The 23,199-nt window shown below is 55.0% G+C and overlaps 1 protein-coding gene across 5 annotated transcripts in view; it reads right to left on the bottom strand.

The window, feature by feature from the left end:
* Positions 1 to 23,199, bottom strand: part of RNF123 (ring finger protein 123) — a 106,167-nt gene that overhangs the window by 27,196 nt on the left and 55,772 nt on the right. For all 5 annotated transcript variants that reach the window (XM_069735978.1, XM_069735982.1, XM_069735979.1 and 2 more), the window contains 12 exons: positions 19,197 to 19,317; positions 19,013 to 19,114; positions 17,316 to 17,422; positions 17,050 to 17,242; positions 14,900 to 15,045; positions 13,517 to 13,600; positions 13,335 to 13,442; positions 12,343 to 12,520; positions 9,120 to 9,194; positions 3,418 to 3,505; positions 3,246 to 3,333; positions 3,089 to 3,173 (listed from right to left, as the gene is read on the bottom strand). In XM_069735978.1, coding sequence (XP_069592079.1) covers positions 3,089 to 3,173; positions 3,246 to 3,333; positions 3,418 to 3,505; positions 9,120 to 9,194; positions 12,343 to 12,520; positions 13,335 to 13,442; positions 13,517 to 13,600; positions 14,900 to 15,045; positions 17,050 to 17,242; positions 17,316 to 17,422; positions 19,013 to 19,114; positions 19,197 to 19,317 — 1,375 coding nt within the window. The remainder of the gene's footprint in view (positions 1 to 3,088; positions 3,174 to 3,245; positions 3,334 to 3,417; positions 3,506 to 9,119; positions 9,195 to 12,342; positions 12,521 to 13,334; positions 13,443 to 13,516; positions 13,601 to 14,899; positions 15,046 to 17,049; positions 17,243 to 17,315; positions 17,423 to 19,012; positions 19,115 to 19,196; positions 19,318 to 23,199) is intronic.

The following is a 23,199-nucleotide window of genomic DNA, read 5'->3' as shown; positions in this document are numbered from 1 at the left end:
CTCACTCACATGGGAGAGAGCACACCGGACCCTCACTCACGTGGGAGCGAGCACACCGGACCCTCACTCACGTGGGGGGAGCACACCGGACCCTCACTCACGTGGGGGGAGCACACCGGACCGTCACTCACGTGGGGGGAGCACAACGGATCCTCACTCACGTGGGGGGAGCACAACGGACCCTCACTCACGTGGGAGCGAGCACACCGGACCCTCACTCACGTGGGGGGGGGAGCACACCGGACCCTCACTCACGTGGGAGCGAGCACACCGGACCCTCACTCACGTGGGGGGAGCACACCGAACCCTCACTCACGTGGGAGCGAGCACACCGGACCCTCACTCACGTGGGGGGAGCACACCGGACCCTCACTCACGTGGGGGGAGCACACCGGACCCTCAATCACGGGGCGAGCACACCGGACCCTCAATCACGTGGGGGGAGCACACTGGACCCTCAATCACGGGGCGAGCACACCGGACCCTCAATCACGGGGCGAGCACACCGGACCCTCACTCACGTGGGGGGAGCACACCAGACCCTCACTCACGTGGGGGAGCACACCGGACCCTCACTCACGTGGGGCGAGCACACAGGACCCTCACGTGGGGGCGAGCACACCGGACCCTCACTCATGTGGGGGCGAGCACACCAGACCCTCACTCACGTGGGGGGAGCACACCGGTCCGTCAATCATGGGGCGAGCACACCGGACCCTCAACCACGGGGCGAGCACACCGGACCCTCACTCACGTGGGGGCGAGCACACCGGACCCTCACTCACGTGGGGGCGAGCACACCGGACCCTCAATCACGGGGCGAGCACACCGGACCCTCAATCACGGGGCGAGCACACCGGACCCTCACTCACATGGGAGGAGCACACCGGACCCTCACTCACGGGGGGAGCACACTGGACCCTCACTCACATGGGGGGGGAACACCGGACCCTCACTCACGTGGGGGGGAGGGCACACCGGACCCTCACATGGGGCGAGCACACAGGACCCTCACTCACGTGGGGGGAGCACACCGGACCCTCAATCACGGGGCGAGCACACCGGACCCTCAATCACGGGGCGAGCACACCGGACCCTCACTCACATGGGAGGAGCACACCGGACCCTCACTCACGGGGGGAGCACACCGGACCCTCACTCACATGGGGGGGGGAACACCGGACCCTCACTCACGTGGGGGGGAGGGCACACCGGACCCTCACATGGGGCGAGCACACAGGACCCTCACTCACGTGGGGGGAGCACACCGGACCCTCAATCACGGGGCGAGCACACCGGACCCTCAATCACGGGGCGAGCACACCGGACCCTCACTCACATGGGAGGAGCACACCGGACCCTCACTCACGGGGGGAGCACACCGGACCCTCACTCACATGGGGGGGGGAACACCGGACCCTCACTCACGTGGGGGGGAGGGCACACCGGACCCTCACATGGGGCGAGCACACAGGACCCTCACTCACGTGGGGCGAGCACACCGGACCCTCTCTCACATGCGGCGAGCACACCGGACCCTCACTCACATGGGGCGAGCACACCGGACCCTCACTCAGATGAGGAGCACACCGGACCCTCACTCACATGGGGGGAGCACACTGGACCCTCACTCACATGGGGCAAGCACACCGGACCCTCACTCACATGGGGGGAGCACACCGGACCCTCACTCACGTGGGAGAGAGCACACCGGACCCTCACTCACGTGGGAGCGAGCACACCGGACCCTCACTCACGTGGGGGGAGCACACCGGACCCTCACTCACGTGGGGGGAGCACACCGGACCGTCACTCACGTGGGGGGAGCACAACGGATCCTCACTCACGTGGGGGGAGCACAACGGACCCTCACTCACGTGGGAGCGAGCACACCGGACCCTCACTCACGTGGGGGGGGAGCACACCGGACCCTCACTCACGTGGGAGCGAGCACACCGGACCCTCACTCACGTGGGGGGAGCACACCGGACCCTCACTCACGTGGGAGCGAGCACACCGGACCCTCACTCACGTGGGGGGAGCACACTGGACCCTCAATCACGGGGCGAGCACACCGGACCCTCAATCACGTGGGGGGAGCACACTGGACCCTCAATCACGGGGCGAGCACACCGGACCCTCAATCACGGGGCGAGCACACCGGACCCTCAATCCCGGGGCGAGCACACCGGACCCTCACGTGGGGGGAGCACACCGGACCCTCACTCACGTGGGGGAGCACACCGGACCCTCACTCACGTGGGGCGAGCACACAGGACCCTCACGTGGGGGCGAGCACACCGGACCCTCACTCACGTGGGGGCGAGCACACCGGACCCTCACTCACGTGGGGGGAGCACACCGGTCCGTCAATCATGGGGTGAGCACACCGGACCCTCACTCACGTGGGGGGAAGCACACCAGACCCTCAACCACGGGGCGAGCACACCGGACCCTCACTCACGTGGGGGCGAGCACACCGGACCCTCACTCACGTGGGGGCGAGCACACCGGACCCTCAATCACGGGGCGAGCACACCGGACCCTCAATCACGGGGCGAGCACACCGGACCCTCACTCACATGGGAGGAGCACACCGGACCCTCACTCACGGGGGGAGCACACCGGACCCTCACTCACATGGGGGGGGGAACACCGGACCCTCACTCACGTGGGGGGGAGGGCACACCGGACCCTCACATGGGGCGAGCACACAGGACCCTCACTCACGTGGGGGGAGCACACCGGACCCTCAATCACGGGGCGAGCACACCGGACCCTCAATCACGGGGCGAGCACACCGGACCCTCACTCACATGGGAGGAGCACACCGGACCCTCACTCACGGGGGGAGCACACCGGACCCTCACTCACATGGGGGGGGGGAACACCGGACCCTCACTCACGTGGGGGGGAGGGCACACCGGACCCTCACATGGGGTGAGCACACAGGACCCTCACTCACGTGGGGCGAGCACACCGGACCCTCTCTCACATGCGGCGAGCACACCGGACCCTCACTCACTTGGGGGGGAGCACACCGGACCCTCACTCACATGGGGGGAGCACACCGGACCCCCACACTCACTCTGCAGGCTCGGCAGGTTGGCGTCCTCCGGTTTGGTCTTCAGCAGATGTGGGAGTCTCGTGTATCTATAACCAAAACCGCAGCCCTGAGGAGGAGACCGGGGGTCACACAGGGAGGACGGGAGACCACCCACCCAATAATATCGCCCCTCACTCACCCTCCAGAGTCTGACCAGGATCCAGTTGGTCTGCGCCCACGGCCGCTGCTCGTACGGAGCCAGGAGATTCTTCATCATGCTGATCTGCCTGCAGATACCATGCCGCCCGTTAATGAGCACACGGGTCGGAGAGGGGATCAGCCCAAACCCATGACCGGACCCCCAGACTCACTGCTCCTCGGAGATCCGCTCCACGGCCCGCAGGGAGTGCGGGTAACACACGTAGCTCGCCAGCGCCTGCATCAGGGAGTCCTTAATGTCTAAGAAATAAGCAAAGTCCATTCAGCTCCCCCGTGTGAGGAGTCCAGTGCGCTCGGGAGGCGAAGCACCCGATTACGTCTCTGCCAGACGCTCGTACTGCACGAATGAAAGTGAAGAAGGAATCCAGCGTCCAGGAATAAAATCACGTCTTTACACCAAGCTGCTGAGACCCGCAGAGCCGGGGGCCGGGACTGTACCTGACGCGGTTCAGACACGTTACGTCAGACCTCGAAAGGAGCGGATCAGGGGAAGTAAACGAGGGAAACAAGAAAACACATTGGTGAACAATTGAAAAGAAAGCATGAGAAAATCCATGATAATATTCATAGTGGAACATCATTTCTCTCTTAAGGCTCAATCACTGTCCTCCCATCTCTCTTCTTGCTCCCTCTTCAACCGCTTACAATCAGGCTTCCGGTCACACCACTCCAATGAAACTGCCCTAACTAAGGTCACCAATGACCTCTTAACCGCCAAGAGCAAGCGACACTACTCTGTCCTCCTCCTCCTGGACCTGTCGGCTGCCTTTGACACAGTGGACCATTCCCTATTATTACAGACCCTCTCATCTCTTGGCATCACAGACTTCGCCCTGTCCTGGATCTCATCATACCTAACAGACCGGACATTCAGCGTCTCCCACTCACACACCACCTCCTCACCTCGCCCCTTATCTGTCGGAGTCCCGCAAGGTTCAGTCCTAGGGCCCCTGCTCTTCTCCATTTACACCTTTGGCCTGGGACAGCTCATAGAATCTCACGGTTTTCAGTATCACCTCTATGCTGATGACACACAGATCTACATCTCTGGACCAGATATCACCTCCCTACTAACCAGAATCCCTCAATGTCTGTCCACTATTTCATCCTTCTTCTCCGCTAGATTTCTGAAACTTAACATGGACAAAACAGAATTCATCATCTTTCCCCCATCTCACGCGACCCCCCCAACGAACCTATCCATTACAGTAAATGGCTGCCCACTCTCCCCAGTCCCACAAGCTCGCTGCCTCGGGGTAATCCTTCACACTGATCTCTCCTTCAAACCACATATCCAAGCCCTTTCCACTACCTGCCGACTTCAACTCAAAATTATTTCACGAATCCGTTCATTCCCCAACCAAGAATCTGGAAAAACCCTAGTCCATGCCCTCATCATCTCCCGCCTTGACTACTGCAACCTCCTGCTCTGTGGCCTCCCCTCTAACACACTCGCACCCCTCCAATCTATTCTAAACTCTGCTGCCCGACTAATCCACCTGTCCCCCCGCTATTCCCCGGCCTCTCCCCTCTGTCAATCCCTGCACTGGCTCCCCATTACCCAGAGACTCCAGTACAAAACCCTAACCATGACGTACAAAGCCATCCACAACCTGTCTCCTCCATACATCTGTGACCTCGTCTCCCGGTACTTACCTGCACGCAACCTCCGATCCTCACAAGATCTCCTTCTCTACTCCCCTCTTATCTCCTCTTCTCACAATCGTATACAAGATTTCTCCCGCGTATCCCCCCTACTCTGGAACCCTCTACCACAACATATCTGACTCTCACCTACCATCGAAACCTTCAAAAAGAGACTGAAGACCGACCTCTTCCGACAAGCCTACAACCTGCAGTAACCACCGATCGACCAAACCGCTGCATGACCAGCTCTATCCTCACCTACTGTATCCTCACCTATCCCTTGTACATTGTGAGCCCTCGCGGGCAGGGTCCTCTCTCCTGTATCCTCACTCATCCCTTGTAGATTGTGAGCCCTCGCAGGCAGGGTCCTCTCTCCTCCTGTATCCTCACCCATCCCTTGTAGACTGTGAGCCCTCGCGGGCAGGGTCCTCTCTCCTACTGTATCCTCACCCATTCCTTGTAGATTGTGAGCCCTTGCGGGCAGGGTCCTCTCTCCTCCTGTATCCTCACCCATCTGTTGTAGATTGTGAGCCCTCGCGGGCAGGGTCCTCTCTCCTCCTGTATCCTCACCCATCCCTTGTAGACTGTGAGCCCTCGCGGGCAGGGTCCTCTCTCCTCCTGTAGCCTCACCGATCCCTTGCAGACTGTGAGCCCTCTCGGGCAGGGTCCTCTGTCCTCCTATAGCCTCACCCATCGCTTGTAGATTGTGAGTCCTGGCGGGCATGGTCCTCTCTCCTCCTGTATCCTCACCCATCCCTTGTAGATTGTGAGTCCACGCGGGCAGGGTCCTCTCTCCTCCTGTATCCTCACCCATCCCCTGCAGAATGTGAGCTCTCGCGGGCAGGGTCCTCTCTCCTCCTGTATCCTCACCCATCTCTTGTAGACTGTGAGCCCTTGCGGGCAGGGTCCTCTCTCCTCCTGTATCCTCACCCATCCCTTGCAGACTGTGAGCCCTCTCGGGCAGGGTCCTCTGTCCTCCTATAGCCTCACCCATCCCTTGTAGATTGTGAGTCCTGGCGGGCATGGTCCTCTCTCCTCCTGTATCCTCACCCATCCCTTGCAGAATGTGAGCTCTCGCGGGCAGGGTCCTCTCTCCTCATGTATCCTCACCCATCCCTTGTAGATTGTGAGCCCTCACGGGCAGGGTCCTCTCTCCTCCTGTATCCTCACCCATCCCTTGTAGATTGTGAGCCCTCGCGGGCAGGGTCCTCTCTCCTCCTGTATCCTCACCCATCTCTTGTAGACTGTGAGCCCTTGCGGGCAGGGTCCTCTCTCCTCCTGTATTCTCACCCATCCCTTGTAGATTGTGAGCCCTCGCGGGCAGGGTCCTCTCTCCTCCTGTAGCCTCACCCATCCCTTGTAGATTGTGAACCCTCGCGGGCAGGGTCCTCTCCTCCTGTATCCTCACCCATCCCTTGTAGATTGTGAGCCCTCGCGGGCAGGGTCCTCTCTCCTCCTGTATTCTCACCCATCCCTTGTAGACTGTGAGCCCTCGCGGGCAGGGTCCTCTCTCCTCCTGTAGCCTCACCCATCCCTTGTAGATTGTGAGCCCTCGCGGGCAGGGTCCTCTCCTCCTGTATCCTCACCCATCCCTTGTAGATTGTGAGCCCTCACGGGCAGGGTCCTCTCCTCCTGTATCCTCACCCATCCCTTGTAGACTGTGAGCCCTCGCGGGCAGGGTCCTCTCTCATCCTGTATTCTCACCCATCCCTTGTAGACTGTGAGCGCTCACCATTAGAATAGTGCCCGGACGTGACCCTACTGCAGGCGGCTCCCGGTCCCACCGCTTCTATAACCCACACCATTAGAATAGTGCCCGGACGTGCCCCTACTGCAGGCGGCTCCCGGTCCCCCGGTTTTATAACCCACACCATTAGAATAGTGCTCGGACGTGCCCCTACTGCAGGCGGCTCCCGATCCCCCGGTTCTATAACCCACACCATTAGAATAGTGTCCGGACGTGACCCTACTGCAGGCGGCTCCCGGTCCCCCGGTTCTATAACCCACACCATTAGAATAGTGCTCGGACGTGCCCCTACTGCAGGCGGCTCCCGATCCCCCGGTTCTATAACCCACACCATTAGAATAGTGCCCGGACGTGACCCTACTGCAGGCGGCTCCCGGTCCCCCGGTTCTACAACCCACACCATTAGAATAGTGCTCGGACGTGCCCCTACTGCAGGCGGCTCCCGGTCCCCCACTTCTATAACTCGCACCATTAGAATAGTGCCCGGACGTGCCCCTACTGCAGGCGGCTCCCGCTTCTATAACCCGCACCATTAGAATAGTGCTCGGACGTGCCCCTACTGCAGGCGACTCCCGGTCCCCCGGTTCTATAACCCACACCATTAGAATAGTGCCCGGACGTGCCCCTACTGCAGGTGACTCCCGGTCCCCCGGTTCTATAACCCACACCATTAGAATAGTGCCCGGACGTGCCCCTACTGCAGGCGGCTCCCGGTCCCCCACTTCTATAACTCGCACCATTAGAATAGTGCCCGGACGTGCCCCTACTGCAGGCGGCTCCCGCTTCTATAACCCGCACCATTAGAATAGTGCTCGGACGTGCCCCTACTGCAGGCGGCTCCCGGTCCCCCACTTCTATAACTCGCACCATTAGAATAGTGCCCGGACGTGCCCCTACTGCAGGTGACTCCCGGTCCCCCGGTTCTATAACCCACACCATTAGAATAGTGCCCGGACGTGCCCCTACTGCAGGCGGCTCCCGGTCCCCCACTTCTATAACTCGCACCATTAGAATAGTGCCCGGACGTGCCCCTACTGCAGGCGGCTCCCGCTTCTATAACCCGCACCATTAGAATAGTGCTCGGACGTGCCCCTACTGCAGGCGGCTCCCGGTCCCCCGCTTCTATAACCCGCGCCATTGGCGTCCACCGCAGGCTACTACAAGTGTGGACGATATCCAGGGAAATCTTGTTTGCAATCTAAAACAACTTTCAGAATGAAGTTTTTCTTACCCTGCAGTTTGGACCCTGTGGTTCTATAACTGAGCGCTCAGCGTGTAACTTTAATATGTGGCCTCAACTATTAGGAAATGAAAGAATCGGACAGGAGAGCATTGTCCGTAACGTCGCCCACATCTCAGATCATTGTGTCACTACTGAGAACAGTCACAGGTCACATTGTGATGTCCGTGTGATAGAACAAGCGCTCACAATGTGCGGGGAGGAGACCGAGGAGCGGTGACGGGAGCGTCCTGCACCATCGTACCCCCGGGTTCCACTATGAATATTATCATGGATTTTCTCATGCTTTCTTTTCAATTGTTCACCAATGTGTTTTCTTGTTTCCCTCGTTTACTTCCCCTGATCCGCTCCTTTCGAGGTCTGACGTAACGTGTGTGAACCGCGTCAGGTACAGTCCCGACCCCGGCTCTGGGGGTCTCAGCAGCTTGGTGTTCTCGTTTTAAATGGACACAAATAAAGAAATTTGATTTTATTCCTGGACGCTGGATTCCTTCTTCACTTTCATTAGTCCTTAATGTCTGATGTGAGAAGCACAAAGAATCATGGCCGGGTGGGGAACGGGTGGAGAACAAGTGGGAGATGGGGAGACGGGTGGAGGATGGGTGGAAGTCAGGAGGGGAATGGGAGGGTGATGGGTGGAGGCCGGAGATGGGAGGGGAACGGGTGGAGGCCGGAGATGGGAGGGGAACGGGTGGAGGCCGGAGATGGGAGGGGAACGGGTGGAGGCCGGAGATGGGAGGGGAACGAGTGGAGGCCGAAAGGGAGACAGGAGGGGGATGGGTGGAGGCCGGAGATGGGAGGGGAACGGGTGGAGGCCGGAGATGGGAGGGGAACGGGTGGAGGCCGGAGATGGGAGGGGAACGGGTGGAGGCCGGAGATGGGAGGGGAACGAGTGGAGGCCGAAAGGGAGACAGGAGGGGGATGGGTGGAGGCCGGAGATGGGAGGGGAACGGGTGGAGGCCGGGAGGGAGACAGGAGGGGGATGGGAGGAGGCCGGAGACAGGAGGGGGATGGGTGGAGGCCGGAGATGGGAGGGGAACAGGTGGAGGCTGGGAGGGAGACAGGAGGGTAATGGGAGCGGGATGGGCAGAGGCCATGGGATGGGTGGGGAATGGGTGGAGGCCGGGAAGGAGACAGGAGGGGGATGGGTGGAGGCCGGAGATGGGAGGGGGATGGGTGGAGGCCGGAGATGGGTGGGGGATCTGACACGGCAATCTCACCTGTTCCCACAATACGTGCATCTGCAAAGTGTTTGGCTAAAATGGCTGCCAGGCAGGTCAGGGTGTCCTCATAACCTGGAGACCGGGAGAAATGGAAGGATTTAAACAATCCAGGAGAAAAACTGCAGGAACAAATGAGACAGAGAGGAAACCGCTGCTCGAAACTGGAGGTACCCCTGACCAGCGCATCACAGCATAAAGGGGGCAAATAAACCTGACAGCGATCCATGATGAATGGGATCGACCAAGAATCTTAGAATGTTAGCGTTGGAAGGGACCTCAAGGCAGGATTCACTAAATCATCCCAGACAGGTCTGTCCAGCCTCTGTGTGAAGACTTCCATTGAAGGAGAACTCACCACCTCTCGTGGCCGCCTGCTCCACTCACTGATCGCCCTGTCAGCCTTCTAATATCTAATCTGTATCTTCTCCCTCTCAGTTTCATCCCATTGCTTCTCCTGTTTCCAGGTGCAGATGAGAATAATGATGATCCCTCTACACTGTGACGGCCCTTCAGATATTTGTAGACGGCTATTAAGTCTCCTCTCAGTCTTCTTTGCAGCTAAACATTCCCAGATCCTGGAACCGTTCCTCATAGGACATACTCTGCAGTCTGCTCACCATCCTGGTCGCTCTTCACTGAACTTGCTCCAGTTTGTCAATGTCTTTTATATAATGTGGAGCCCAAAACTGCACACAGTATCCAGATGAGGCCATAGCACTGGTATTATACCCCAGAGCTGCACTCACTATTCTGCTGGTGCAGTCACTGTGTACATACATTACATTACTGATCCTGAGTTACATCCTGTATTATACCCCAGAGCTGCACTCACTATTCTGCTAGTGCAGTCACTGTGTACATACATTACATTACTGATCCTGAGTTACATCCTGTATTATACCCCAGAGCTGCACTCACTATTCTGCTGGTGCAGTCACTGTGTACATACATTACATTACTGATCCTGAGTTACATCCTGTATTATACCCCAGAGCTGCACTCACTATTCTGCTAGTGCAGTCACTGTGTACATACATTACTGATCCTGAGTTACATCCTGTATTATACCCCAGAGCTGCACTCACTATTCTGCTGGTGCAGTCACTGTGTACATACATTACATTACTGATCCTGAGTTACATCCTGTATAATACTCCAGAGCTGCACTCACTATTCTGCTGGTGCAGTCACTGTGTACATACATTACATTACTGATCCTGAGTTACCTCCTGTATTATACTCCAGAGCTGCGCTCACTATTCTGCTGGTGCAGTCACTGTGTACATACATTACATTACTGATCCTGAGTTACATCCTGTATTATACCCCAGAGCTGCACTCACTATTCTGCTAGTGCAGTCACTGTGTACATACATGACATTACTGATCCTGAGTTACATCCTGTATTATACTCCAGAGCTGCACTCACTATTCTGCTGGTGCAGTCACTGTGTACATACATTACATTACTGATCCTGAGTTACATCCTGTATTATACTCCAGAGCTGCACTCACTATTCTGCTGGTGCAGTCACTGTGTACATACATTACATTACTGCTCCTGAGTTACATCCTGTATTATACCCCAGAGCTGCGCTCACTATTCTGCTGGTGCAGTCACTGTGTACATACATTACATTACTGATCCTGAGTTATATCCTGTATTATACCCCAGAGCTGCACTCACTATTCTGCTGGTGCAGTCACTGTGTATATACATTACATTACTGATCCTGAGTTACATCCTGTATTATACCCCAGAGCTGCACTCACTATTCTGCTGGTGCAGTCACTGTGTACATACATTACATTACTGATCCTGAATTACATCCTGTATTATACCCCAGAGCTGCACTCACTATTCTGCTGGTGCAGTCACTGTGTACATACATTACTGATCCTGAGTTACATCCTGTATTATACCCCAGAGCTGCACTCACTATTCTGCTGGTGTAGTCACTGTGTACATACATTACATTACTGATCCCGAGTTACATCCTGTATTATACTCCAGAGCTGCACTCACTATACTGCTGGTGCAGTCACTGTGTATATACATTACATTACTGATCCTGAGTTACATCCTGTATTATACCCCAGAGCTGCACTCACTATTCTGCTGGTGTAGTCACTGTGTACATACATTACTGATCCTGAGTTACATCCTGTATTATACTCCAGAGCTGCACTCACTATTCTGCTGGTGCAGTCACTGTGTACATACATTACATTACTGATCCTGAGTTACATCCTGTATTATACTCCAGAGCTGCACTCACTATTCTGCTGGTGCAGTCACTGTGTACATACATTACATTACTGATTCTGAGTTACATCCTGTATTATACTCCAGAGCTGCACTCACTATTCTGCTGGTGCAGTCACTGTGTACATACATTACATTACTGATCCTGAGTTACATCCTGTATTATACCCCAGAGCTGCACTCACTATTCTGCTGGTGCAGTCACTGTGTACTTACATTACATTACTGATCCTGAGTTACATCCTGTATTATACCCTAGAGCTGCACTCACTATTCTGCTGGTGCAGTCACTGTGTACATACATTACATTACTGATCCTGAGTTACATCCTGTATTATCCTCCAGAGCTGCACTCATTATTCTGCTGGTGCAGTCACTGTGTACATACATTACATTACTGATCCTGAGTTACATCCTGTATTATACCCCAGAGCTGCACTCACTATTCTGCTGGTGCAGTCACTGTGTACATACATTACATTACTGATCCTGAGTTACATCCTGTATTATACTCCAGAGCTGCACTCACTATTCTGCTGGTGCAGTCACTGTGTACATACATTACATTACTGATCCTGAGTTACATCCTGTATTATACTCCAGAGCTGCACTCACTTCTGCTGGTGCAGTCACTGTGTACATACATTACATTACTGATCCTGAGTTACATCCTGTATTATACTCCAGAGCTGCACTCACTATTCTGCTGGTGCAGTCACTGTGTACATACATTATATTACTGATCCTGAGTTACATCCTGTATTATACCCCAGAGCTGCACTCACTATTCTGCTGGTGCAGTCACTGTGTACATACATTACTGATCCTGAGTTACATCCTGTATTATACCCCAGAGCTGCACTCACTATTCTGCTGGTGCAGTCACTGTGTATTTACATTACTGACCCTGTATTATACCCCAGAGCTGCATTCACTGTTCTGCTGTGTACATACCGGGAAGCTCCTCCATGCTGCTGACGGGGCTGAAGTAATTCTTTAGGGAGTTGTAACTGTTCATGGCGACATTCAGGTAGAACTCTGGCATGAAGGAGAAGAGTGCTCCGGTGCGGTCGGAGTGCTGGATGCTCCGCAGACAGACCTGCAGTAACCAGTAGATGTCCTGCATCTTCTCCTGGGGGTGGAAGATGGGAAATAGTGACTCTTCCTAATACTGGTAGTTTTCTCCTGTCAGTGACCGGTGGCAGAGGCCGGGGAGGTGACCGGTGGCAGAGGCCGGGGAGGTGACCGGTGGCAGAGGTCGGAGAGGTGACCGGTGGCAGAGGTCGGGGAGGTGACCGGTGGCAGAGGCCGGGGAGGTGACCGGTGGCAGAGGCCGGGGAGGTGACCGGTCGCAGAGGCCGGGGAGGTGACCGGTGGCAGAGGTCGGAGAGGTGACCGGCGGCAGAGGTCGGGGAGGTGACCGGTGGCAGAGGTCGGGGAGGTGACCGGTGGCAGAGGTCGGGGAGGTGACCGGTGGCAGAGGCCGGGGAGGTGACCGGTGGCAGAGGTCGGAGAGGTGACCGGTGGCAGAGGTCGGAGAGGTGACCAGTGGCAGAGGCCGGGGAGGTGACCGGTGGCAGAGGTCGGAGAGGTGACCGGTGGCAGAGGTCGGAGAGGTGACCGGTGGCAGAGGTCGGGGAGGTGACCGGTGGCAGAGGCCGGGGAGGTGACCGGTGGCAGAGGCCGGGGATGTGACCGGTGGGTGAGGTTGGGGAGGTGACCGGTGGCAGAGGTCGGGGAGGTGACCGAACACACTGGCTCTCGCCATTCTGCTGCCGCCTCTTCTTGTCTGTGATTGGGGGGTGTCAGTTATGGCCCCCCAGCTGATCGGTGTATTCTGCCCCTTTGCCCTATTGTCAGTGTGTGATAGGCCCGGGGAACGGTCAGATGCAGCTGGTGGGGCAGTGAGGACCCCCGGGGTGGGGAGCACAAGGGGCGGACGGTACCTTGGAGTAGATGGTGACGTTGATCCAGGCCAGCCTCCGACTCAGGTGGTTCAGCTTCTCCAGGAAGACTTGTTGACTCTTCTTCAGCTCCTCCAGGATGTCCGGCCTCTGTCCAGACCACATATCATTACAAATGTCAGCGGTGTCACCCTGTGGGCACAGCCGGGGCGGCCCCTACTCACCCTCTGGGGGCAGCGCTTTATCTTCTCCTCTGTGTCTTTAAGGGCCAAAGCATATTCATTCACATCGTCTGACACCCCGACCATCTGCAAGAAAACGACACCACACAGGAGGAAGTGGTCGGGATCTGCTCCTGGTAGGCAGGGCAGTGGTTGGGATCTGCTCCTGGTAGGCCGGGCAGTGGTTGGGATCTGCTCCTGGTAGGCAGGGCAGTGGTTGGGATCTGCTCCTGGTAGGCAGGGCAGTGGTTGGGATCTGCTCCTGGTAGGCAGGGCAGTGGTTGGGATCTGCTCCTGGTAGGCCAGGCAGTGGTTGGGATCTGCTCCTGGTAGGCCGGGCAGTGGTTGGGATCTGCTCCTGGTAGGCCGGGCAGTGGTTGGGATCTGCTCCTGGTAGGCCGGGCAGTGGTTGGGATCTGCTTTGGGTGAGCCGGGCACTGGTCGGGATCTGCTCAGGTAGAACAGGCAGTGGTCGAGATCTGCTCGGGGTGAGCTGGGCAGTGGTCGGGCTCAGCTCAAGGTGGGCCGGTCAGTGGTCGGGATCTGCTCGGGGTGGGCCGGGCAGTGCTCAGGATCTGCTCGGGGGGGCCAGTCAGTGGTCGGGCTCAGCTCAGGGTGGGCCGGGCAGTGGTCGGGATCTGCTCGGGGTGGGCCAGGCAATGGTTGGATTCTGCTAGGAGTGGGCCAGGCAGTGGCCGGGATCTGCTCGAGATGAGCAAGGCAGTGGTCAGGATCTGCTAGGGGTGGGCCGGGCAGTGGTCGGGATCTTCTCGGGGTGAGCTGGGCAGTGGTTGGGATTGGCTCGGGGTGGGCTGGGCAGTGGTCGGGATCAGCTCGGGGTGGGCTTGGCAGTGGTAGGGCTCTGCTCGGGGTGGGCCAGGCAGTGATCGGGATCTGTTCGGGGTGGGCCGGGCAGTGGTCAGGATCTGCTCAGGGTGGACGGGCAGTGGTCGGGATCTGCTTGGGGTGGGCCAGTCAGTGGTCGGGCTCAGCTCAGGGTGGGCCATCAGTAGTCCTGATCTGCTCGGGGTGGGCCGGGCAGTGGTCGGAATCAGCTCGGGGTGGGCGAGGCAGTGGCCGGGATCTGCTCAGGGTGGGCCAGGCAGTGGTCGGGATCTGCTCGGGGTGAGCCAGGCAGTGGTCGGGATCTGTTCGGGGTGAGCCGGGCAGTGGTCGGGATCTGCTCAGGTTGAGCCAGGCAGTGGTCGGGATCTGCTCGGGGTGAGCCGGGCAGTGGTCGGGATTTGCTCGGGCTGGGCCGGACACTGCTCGGGGTGAGCCAGGCAGTGGGCGGGATGTGCTCCGGGTGAGCTGGGCAGTGGTTGGGATCTGCTCGGGGTGGGCTGGGCAGTGGTCGGGATCTGCTCAGGGTGGGCCGGGCCTCACCTTCCCCAGCTGCTGGTGCACGCTCAGATTATACATCATCACTGCCCCATCCAGGATCTCCAGCAGCGAGTTCTCCGTGATCGGCAGCTCCATTTCCTCTGGGGGTCTTCCTAGAAGCAGCCCATCATTCCCATGATGCCCTTCAACTGTAATGGAAGAAAACATGGCTGCTCTTAGTGTCAGCGGTGATGTAATCCGCAGTTCCGAGGGTCGCGCTGTATTATGGCCGGCAGAGTTTTCCTCTGAAATAAGCCCCTAATATTGGCCTGAGACACTGTAGTGAAATATGTATAGGTATGAATGTATGTCTAGCAGTAATTTAACATTTTAACATCTGTCCTGAGACTGCAGGTCTCACAGGGGTCACAGCATATGTTATCCTGAGAAGGCAATCTCCTGTCTCCAATCTCGCCAGAGGGCCTTGCTAAGAACCAGGAGGAAGGGGAAAATGTTCACACTTTCTGGCCCTTTTAAAGAGAGATGTCAATTACAGTCTGACACTATCTATGAGAAACATTACACAAAGAGTTTCAGAGGAAATAATACATTCATTGGTGGAGTGTTCACGATCCAGTCATAAACTAGCAATTATAATATTAACCTGAGAGGCTGGTCTAGAAATTTGACCTTCAGGTTGACTTGCATGTGGGGGCAGCCTGGAAGCTGATGTGAGCCATTCCATATTTCTCTCTCCCCCAGGGACAGAGAATCAGAATGCAGTTTGATATTTCTGTAAGTTTTCTCCATTTTATTTTGTAACTGTTTTGTATATTTGTATGTCAGTTTTTTATTTCCATATTTTATACTCTTATTGTAAGCACTGTAACTTTTCTATTAAAGCTTAAAACTTTAATACGTCTGAACCATGCATGTTCTAAAGAATCCATAGCCATAAAGTGTGTGATCCTCATGAGTGGCAGACAGTAGTTGTAATATTTCCGGGACTCATCGCCCGTGTATTCGGTGAGTGGTGGCAGCGTGTATGAGCGGGGTGTGTGGACTGTGATTTATGCTCCCATTACAGCATAGGACAGAGGTTGAATGCTGGACTGAGTGAGAGGAGATAGATTAACCCTTCCAGACGCAACCCCAAGGCACTTGCCGAGAAGCGGGTACGTGACTGTCACGTACCCACTTCTGAGCACGTGACTTGGGGTTGTGCCTGCAAGGGTTAATCTATCTCCCCACTCTCAGTCCAGCATTCAACCTCTGTCCTATGCTGTAATGGGAGCATAAATCACACACCGACCCAGGCCACACACCCCGCTCATACACGCTGCCACCACTCACCGAATACACGGGCGATGAGTCCCGGAAATATTAATAATAATGTCTACCACTCGTAAGGCTCACACACCTTAGGCTATGGATTCGTTAGAACATTCAAGGTTCAACTTGTTAAAGTTTTATACTTTAATACAAAAAGGTTCAGTGCTTACAGTAACAAAAAGGTATAAAAATATGATAATAAAAAGACATACAACTTATGCAAAACAGTACAAAATAACAGGAGAAAAACTTACAGAAATCATCTAACTTGGTAGTCTGCTTTCTGCTCCCTGAAGGTAGGATGAATGTAGATTGGATCATACCAGCTCAGCTGACCCCATTATGTGAACACGATTCTAGGTACACAGGTCTAATTTATAGCTTTGGTCTGGAGGTCAGATTTCTAGACCAGCCCCTCAGGTTAATATCATAATTGCTTGTTTTTTGATTGGACCACGGCCGCGCTACCAATGAATAAATTATTTTCTCTTGAGATCCTTTGTGTAAAACTTCTCACAGAGATATTATCAGGCCGTAATTAACACCTCCCCTCCAAGAGCTAGGAGGTGTCAAGTGTTACCTTTCTTCTTGGTCCTAGCTAGACCCCTGGTAAGATGTGGAGACAGAAGTCTACTTGTCTCAGGAAAATACATATTAACACCTGGGTGAGAACCTGCAGCCTTCAGGACAGATCTTCCTAGTCACACAATACCTATACATAGGTCACTGCACACATATCTATCTATCTATACATAATTCACCACACATACCTATACATATTTCACTACAGTGACAGACCCCAATATATCTCCAGAGGTTTTTTAGACACAAGTTTAGGGGGCAGATGTGAGCCCTGTCACCCTCCCCGGCCCATCACCTACTATCATCTTCTGTTCGCTGCTCCACGCTCAGGCTCCGCACTTTCACTTTCTCCAGGGCCCCTAGGGGCCGGCGTGGATTCATCAGACTGACGGCCGCAGTGCTCAGGAAGCGATTGGCTCTCCCCAGGGTTGGCGAGCTGAGCCAGCTGGGTCGGGCCAGTGCCCCCCCGATAGCCAGAGCCGCGGAGGCCCTCTTAATAGAGAGGGACAGAGTGAGTGTGGATGGCCATAACAGACACGCTGCCCCTCATCTACCCCTCACCCACCTGGGCTGTGGTGTTGGCAGACTCATCCTCCTCCTCCAGGTCATCCATAGTGACGGCTTGCAGCTCAGACGGGTCGATGACGATATTGGCTTTAGTCGCGAGGTCATCTGAGATGGAAACATAAGCTGTCAGGATACATGTGCCCCATCCCCCCACACAGCCCTCGTTCCAGCGTGCTGACCCATTCCACCGCACTGCCCACATTCCCCCACGCAGCCCCTGTCCCACTGCACTGCCCCATCCCCACACTGCTCCTGTCCCACTGTGCTGCCCCGTCCCCCAACTGTCCCTGTCCCACTGCGCTGCCCCGTCCCCCCATGCAGCCCGTCTCACTGCGCTGCCTCATTCGACCGCCCTGCCCCATTCCCCCATGCAGCCGCCGTCCCAGCGTGCTGCCCTGCCCCCAACGCAGCCCCATCCCACCGCACTGCCCCGTCTCCCCATGCAGCCCCGTCACACAGTGCTGCCCCGTTCCCCCGCATCCCGTCCCCCCACGCAGCCCGTCCCACGGCGTTGCCACGTCCCCCCATGTAGCTCCTGTCCGACTGTGCTGCCCCATCCCCCCATGTCCCACTGTGCTGCCCCGTCCCCCCATACGTCCCGTTCCACTGCGCTGTCCGTTACCCCACGCAGCCTGTCCCACGGCATTGCCCCATCCCCCATGCAGCAACCCGTTCCACTATGGTGCCCCATCCCCCCTCAAACCCTGTCCCCCCATGCAGCCCCCGTTCCACTGCGCTGCCCCGTCCACCCACGGAGCCCGTCCCACCACGCAGCCCATTTCACTGTGCTGCCCCGTCCCCCCATGCAGCCCCGGTTCCACTGCCCAGTCCCCCATGTAGCCCATCCCCCCATGCAGCCCCTGTTCCACTGCGCTGCCCCATCCACCCACGGAGCCCTCCCCCCATGCAGCCCGTGTTCCACTGCGTTGCCCGGTCCCCCCACGCAGCCCGTCCGAGGGTGCTGCCACATCCCCCCATGCAGCCACTGTCCCATTGTGCTGCCCTGTCCCCCCACGCAGCCCGTCCCACTGTGCTGCCCCGTCCCCAAGAAGCCTGTCCCCCCACACAGCCCCTGTCCCAATGTGCTGCCCCATCCCCCCAAGCAGCCCCCGTTTCACTGTGCTGACCCATCCCCCACACAGCCCGTCCCACTACGCTGATCCGTCCCCCCACGTAGCCCGTCCCACTATGCTGCCCTGTCCCCTCATGCAGCACCCATCCCACCGCCCTGCCCCGTCCACCCCACTCAACCCCCATCACACTGCGCTGCCCTGTCCCCCCAAGTCCCACCGAGCTGCCCCCTCTCCTGGCGCAGCCCCCATCCCACCACACTGCCCCGTCCCCAGACGCAGCCCCCGTCACACTGAGCTGCCCCATCCACCCCCACTGACCTGTCCTCCTATGCAGCCCCGTTCCACTGCACTGCCTCTCCATGAAGCCTGTCCCACTGAGCTGCCCCGCTCCCCCATGCAGCCCCCTTTCCACTGCGCTACCAAGTCCCCCAATGCAGCCCCTGTCCCACTGCGCAGCCCAGTCTTCCCCATGCAGGCCCAGTCACACAGTGCTGCCCCGTACCCCCATGCAGCCCCCAACTCTGCCCCCCCCCCCCCCCCCCGTTTCCCTGCTCTGGTCCCCACCCCCGCACCGACTCCAACCCCCGACCCCCTGCTCTGCCCCATCCAGAAGAGATCCCACCTTTCAGCATCTTCCGTAGGTGTGAGAGAAGCCCCCCGAGTCGCTGTAGATCGAAGTAATCCACCTTCCCGTTGTAGAAGAGCTGGGGCGGCACGTAGGCATCTGGGGGTGCAGAGCGGATCAGGACACAAGGAAAGAATCAACAGCCCCCCAAACCCCCGGAGTCACCCAAGTCTTAGCGCACCCTCACTGCAGAGCGCCGACGCACTCCGGGCCTGGGCCTCATCCCAGCAGCAGCGCAGCGCAGTCACCAGGCGGTGCAGAAAGCACACCATGTACTCCGGGGGGCACAGCACTGTCGGGTTCTGGGGGCGACACAGCAGTGAGAAGACGGCGCCCCCTGATGATGGACAAACAGAAGAGACCACCGCCCCCACCCCATGATGACGGACAGACAGAAGAGACCACCGCCCCACCCCATGATGACGGACAGACAGAAGAGACCACCGCCCCACCCCATGATGACGGACAGACAGAAGAGATTGCCGCCCCCACCCCATGATGACGGACAGACAGAAGAGATTGCCGCCCCCACCCAATGATGACGGACAGACAGAAGAGATTGCCGCCCCCACCCTGTGATGACGAACAGACATAAGAGACTGCCTGTCAGGAATTAGGTAGAATTTCTTATTACTTCAATTACACATACAGAGCTTTCAGCTGCAGTTTCCTCTCCCTGCTATCTCGCTGTAATGTGAGACCAGGCAACAACATTCACTGCAGAATTTTTATGGCTCTGTGCTGCGAAAACCAGTCTCCCTAAACCCCTTATTCCCCCTCCTGACTAATACCAGCCAAAACTGGTACAGCCACTTCCCAAACTGTATGGGACTCTTTTGTTCTTTTAAAGTTATGTATACTGGCACCGATCAGGGCTAGAGATATAAGGATTATAGATTCTGGATGTCCACCAAGAGATTTATAGCTCACTGAAATCGTTAAGAGCTAAACCCTACAAGTTGCAAGGAGCGGATTTCTCCGTAAGTGGGTCATGTATCTACGCCGTGTTTATACTTAAAAGAACCCCCCTGACGTGGTGAACATCCTGATCATTGTGCCGTTCTTATACGAGGTTCATACAGCGAGTCAGGTATAGAAATGGTTTGTCATAACTCTAAGAAAGGGGAGGATTCAGCCTCTGAATGAGGTCACCACAGGGGGAGTGCCTTGGTTTTGGGCTGGGAGATAACTGAAGGAGACATCAGTCTTCCCTAGTCTTTTATCCTGGGTCCAGCTGCGAGACAGATGGGTGATGCATCTAGATGTGTGCCCCTTCCCCACAGCACACGGTCAGCCATGAGATAAAATTATATGAACGAACTGTAAGTGTTTTCAACTTTAATCCCATTTTATTTGTAACTGTACTGTACATACGACATTTATCTACTTTTATAATATCTTTTTATACTTCTGTAAACACTGCCTACCTTTTTGGAGTAAAATATATAAAATTACTAGCTTTGTCTCTCGTTGCTCTATAACGTACTGTCACGTCCTCTGAAGTGAATTACGCTTCTAATCTGAGTTGGCTCCGGACCCGTTATTAAGTAAGAAATCGGAGCTGGTGGCAGCAGATTTGTCCTGTGCATTTGGGAGGCTGTGTAGCGAAGGACGGTATTGATAATTATTGTTCCCGCTTGAGTGGGAGTAGTTATATCGCCCTCGCTGCAGTGTGACCATTAGCCAGTACAAAGTAAGGCAGCCTTTCTGGCGACTAATTATCCTAGGTGCAGTATCCGGTCTGACATGAGGGGAAGGGGGCGCCAGAGAGCTGCAAGTTCTAAACTGGAACTAGGAAGTGGGATATAGATAAATCCCCTTCAGAAAGAACCAGGGGAAACCAAACAACCCTGGTTCATGACTGTCACGATAATGTAAAAAATGCCATATTGTGAGTTCAGTTCTAGAAGGTTCCATGGCAGACACATGCTGTGGGCCATTCTGACTCCCCTCTTCTCACTCTGCCTGCTGCCTGTGTGTGTAATTCAAAACCCCTCAGTTTCCCTCCTCCCACAAGAATTTATATAGTTCTACGCTGCAAATACCAGACTCTGAACAATAATCATTCCCCCTCCCACCTGGTACTGGCCAAAACTAGTACAGAAAGCCTGAGATTCTTTATTCTATTAAAGTGATATATAGGGGCACCGATCCAGGCTAGAGATATAAGGATTATATATTCCGGATGTCCATCGATAGATCTATAATTCACTGAAACCGCTAGCAGCTAAATGCAATGAGTGCAAAGAGTGGATTTCTCCATAAGCGAGTCATGTAATTACTCCATGTTTACACTTAAAAGAAACCCCATGATGTTGAGCACATCCTGATAATTGTGTATTTAGCATACGAGATTCATAAAGCGAGCTAGGCATAAAAATAGTTGCCATAGCTCCAAGTAAAGGGGAGGTTTCAGCATCTAAGTGAGGTCACCGCAGAGGGAGTGCCTGGGTTTGGGGCTGTGAGATAACTTAGTGATACAGCAGTCTTGCAGTGCTTTTTGTCCGGGGTCTAGCTGCTGTACAGATGTGTGATGCATCTAGATGTAGCCCCTCCTCCTCAGCACATGGCCAGCCACGATGATGCAATTACATAACGACCTAAGTGTTCTTTTCAATTTTAATCCTTTTTTATTTGTAATTGTATTGTACATATGATTTGTCTCCTTTATAATATCTTTTTATATCTCTGTAAACACTGCCTACCTTTTTTGGAGTAAAATATAAAATTACTAGCTTGTCTCTCCTTGTTCTATAACGAACTGTCACGTCCTCTGAAGTGAATTATGCTACTAATTTGGGTTGGCTCCGGACCCGTTATTAAGTAAGAAATCGGAGCTGGTGGCAGCAGATTTGTCCTGTGCATTTGGGAGGCTGTGTAGCGAAGGACGGTATTGATAATTATTGTTCCCGCTTGAGTGGGAGTAGTTATATCGCCCTCGCTGCAGTGTGACCATTAGCCAGTACAAAGTAAGGCAGCCTTTCTGGCGACTAATTATCCTAGGTGCAGTATCCGGTCTGACATGAGGGGAAGGGGGCGCCAGAGAGCTGCAAGTTCTAAACTGGAACTAGGAAGTGGGATATAGATAAATCCCCTTCAGAAAGAACCAGGGGAAACCAAACAACCCCGGTTCATGACTGTCACGATAATGTAAAAAATGCCATATTGTGAGTTCAGTTCTAGAAGGTTCCATGGCAGACACATGCTGTGGGCCATTCTGACTCCCCTCTTCTCACTCTGCCTGCTGCCTGTGTGTGTAATTCAAAACCCCTCAGTTTCCCTCCTCCCACAAGAATTTATATAGTTCTACGCTGCAAATACCAGACTCTGAACAATAATCATTCCCCCTCCCACCTGGTACTGGCCAAAACTAGTACAGAAAGCCTGAGATTCTTTATTCTATTAAAGTGATATATAGGGGCACCGATCCAGGCTAGAGATATAAGGATTATATATTCCGGATGTCCATCGATAGATCTATAATTCACTGAAACCGCTAGCAGCTAAATGCAATGAGTGCAAAGAGTGGATTTCTCCATAAGCGAGTCATGTAATTACTCCAGGTTTACACTTAAAAGAAACCCCATGATGTTGAGCACATCCTGATAATTGTGTATTTAGCATACGAGATTCATAAAGCGAGCTAGGCATAAAAATAGTTGCCATAGCTCCAAGTAAAGGGGAGGTTTCAGCATCTAAGTGAGGTCACCGCAGAGGGAGTGCCTGGGTTTGGGGCTGTGAGATAACTTAGTGATACAGCAGTCTTGCAGTGCTTTTTGTCCGGGGTCTAGCTGCTGTACAGATGTGTGATGCATCTAGATGTAGCCCCTCCTCCTCAGCACATGGCCAGCCACGATGATGCAATTACATAACGACCTAAGTGTTCTTTTCAATTTTAATCCTTTTTTATTTGTAATTGTATTGTACATATGATTTGTCTCCTTTATAATATCTTTTTATATCTCTGTAAACACTGCCTACCTTTTTTGGAGTAAAATATAAAATTACTAGCTTGTCTCTCCTTGTTCTATAACGAACTGTCACGTCCTCTGAAGTGAATTATGCTACTAATTTGGGTTGGCTCTGGACCCGTTAATAATTAAGAAAATCGGAGCTGGTGGCAGCGGATTTGTCCTGTGCGTTGGAAGGCTTTGTAGCGACGGCGGCGTTGATAATTATTATTC

This window comes from Ranitomeya imitator, chromosome 8, assembly GCF_032444005.1.
Source record: "Ranitomeya imitator isolate aRanImi1 chromosome 8, aRanImi1.pri, whole genome shotgun sequence".
Classification (NCBI taxonomy): domain Eukaryota; kingdom Metazoa; phylum Chordata; class Amphibia; order Anura; family Dendrobatidae; genus Ranitomeya; species Ranitomeya imitator.
Note: the sequence above shows the minus strand (reverse complement) of the source record. Positions and strands in the feature narration are given on the sequence as shown.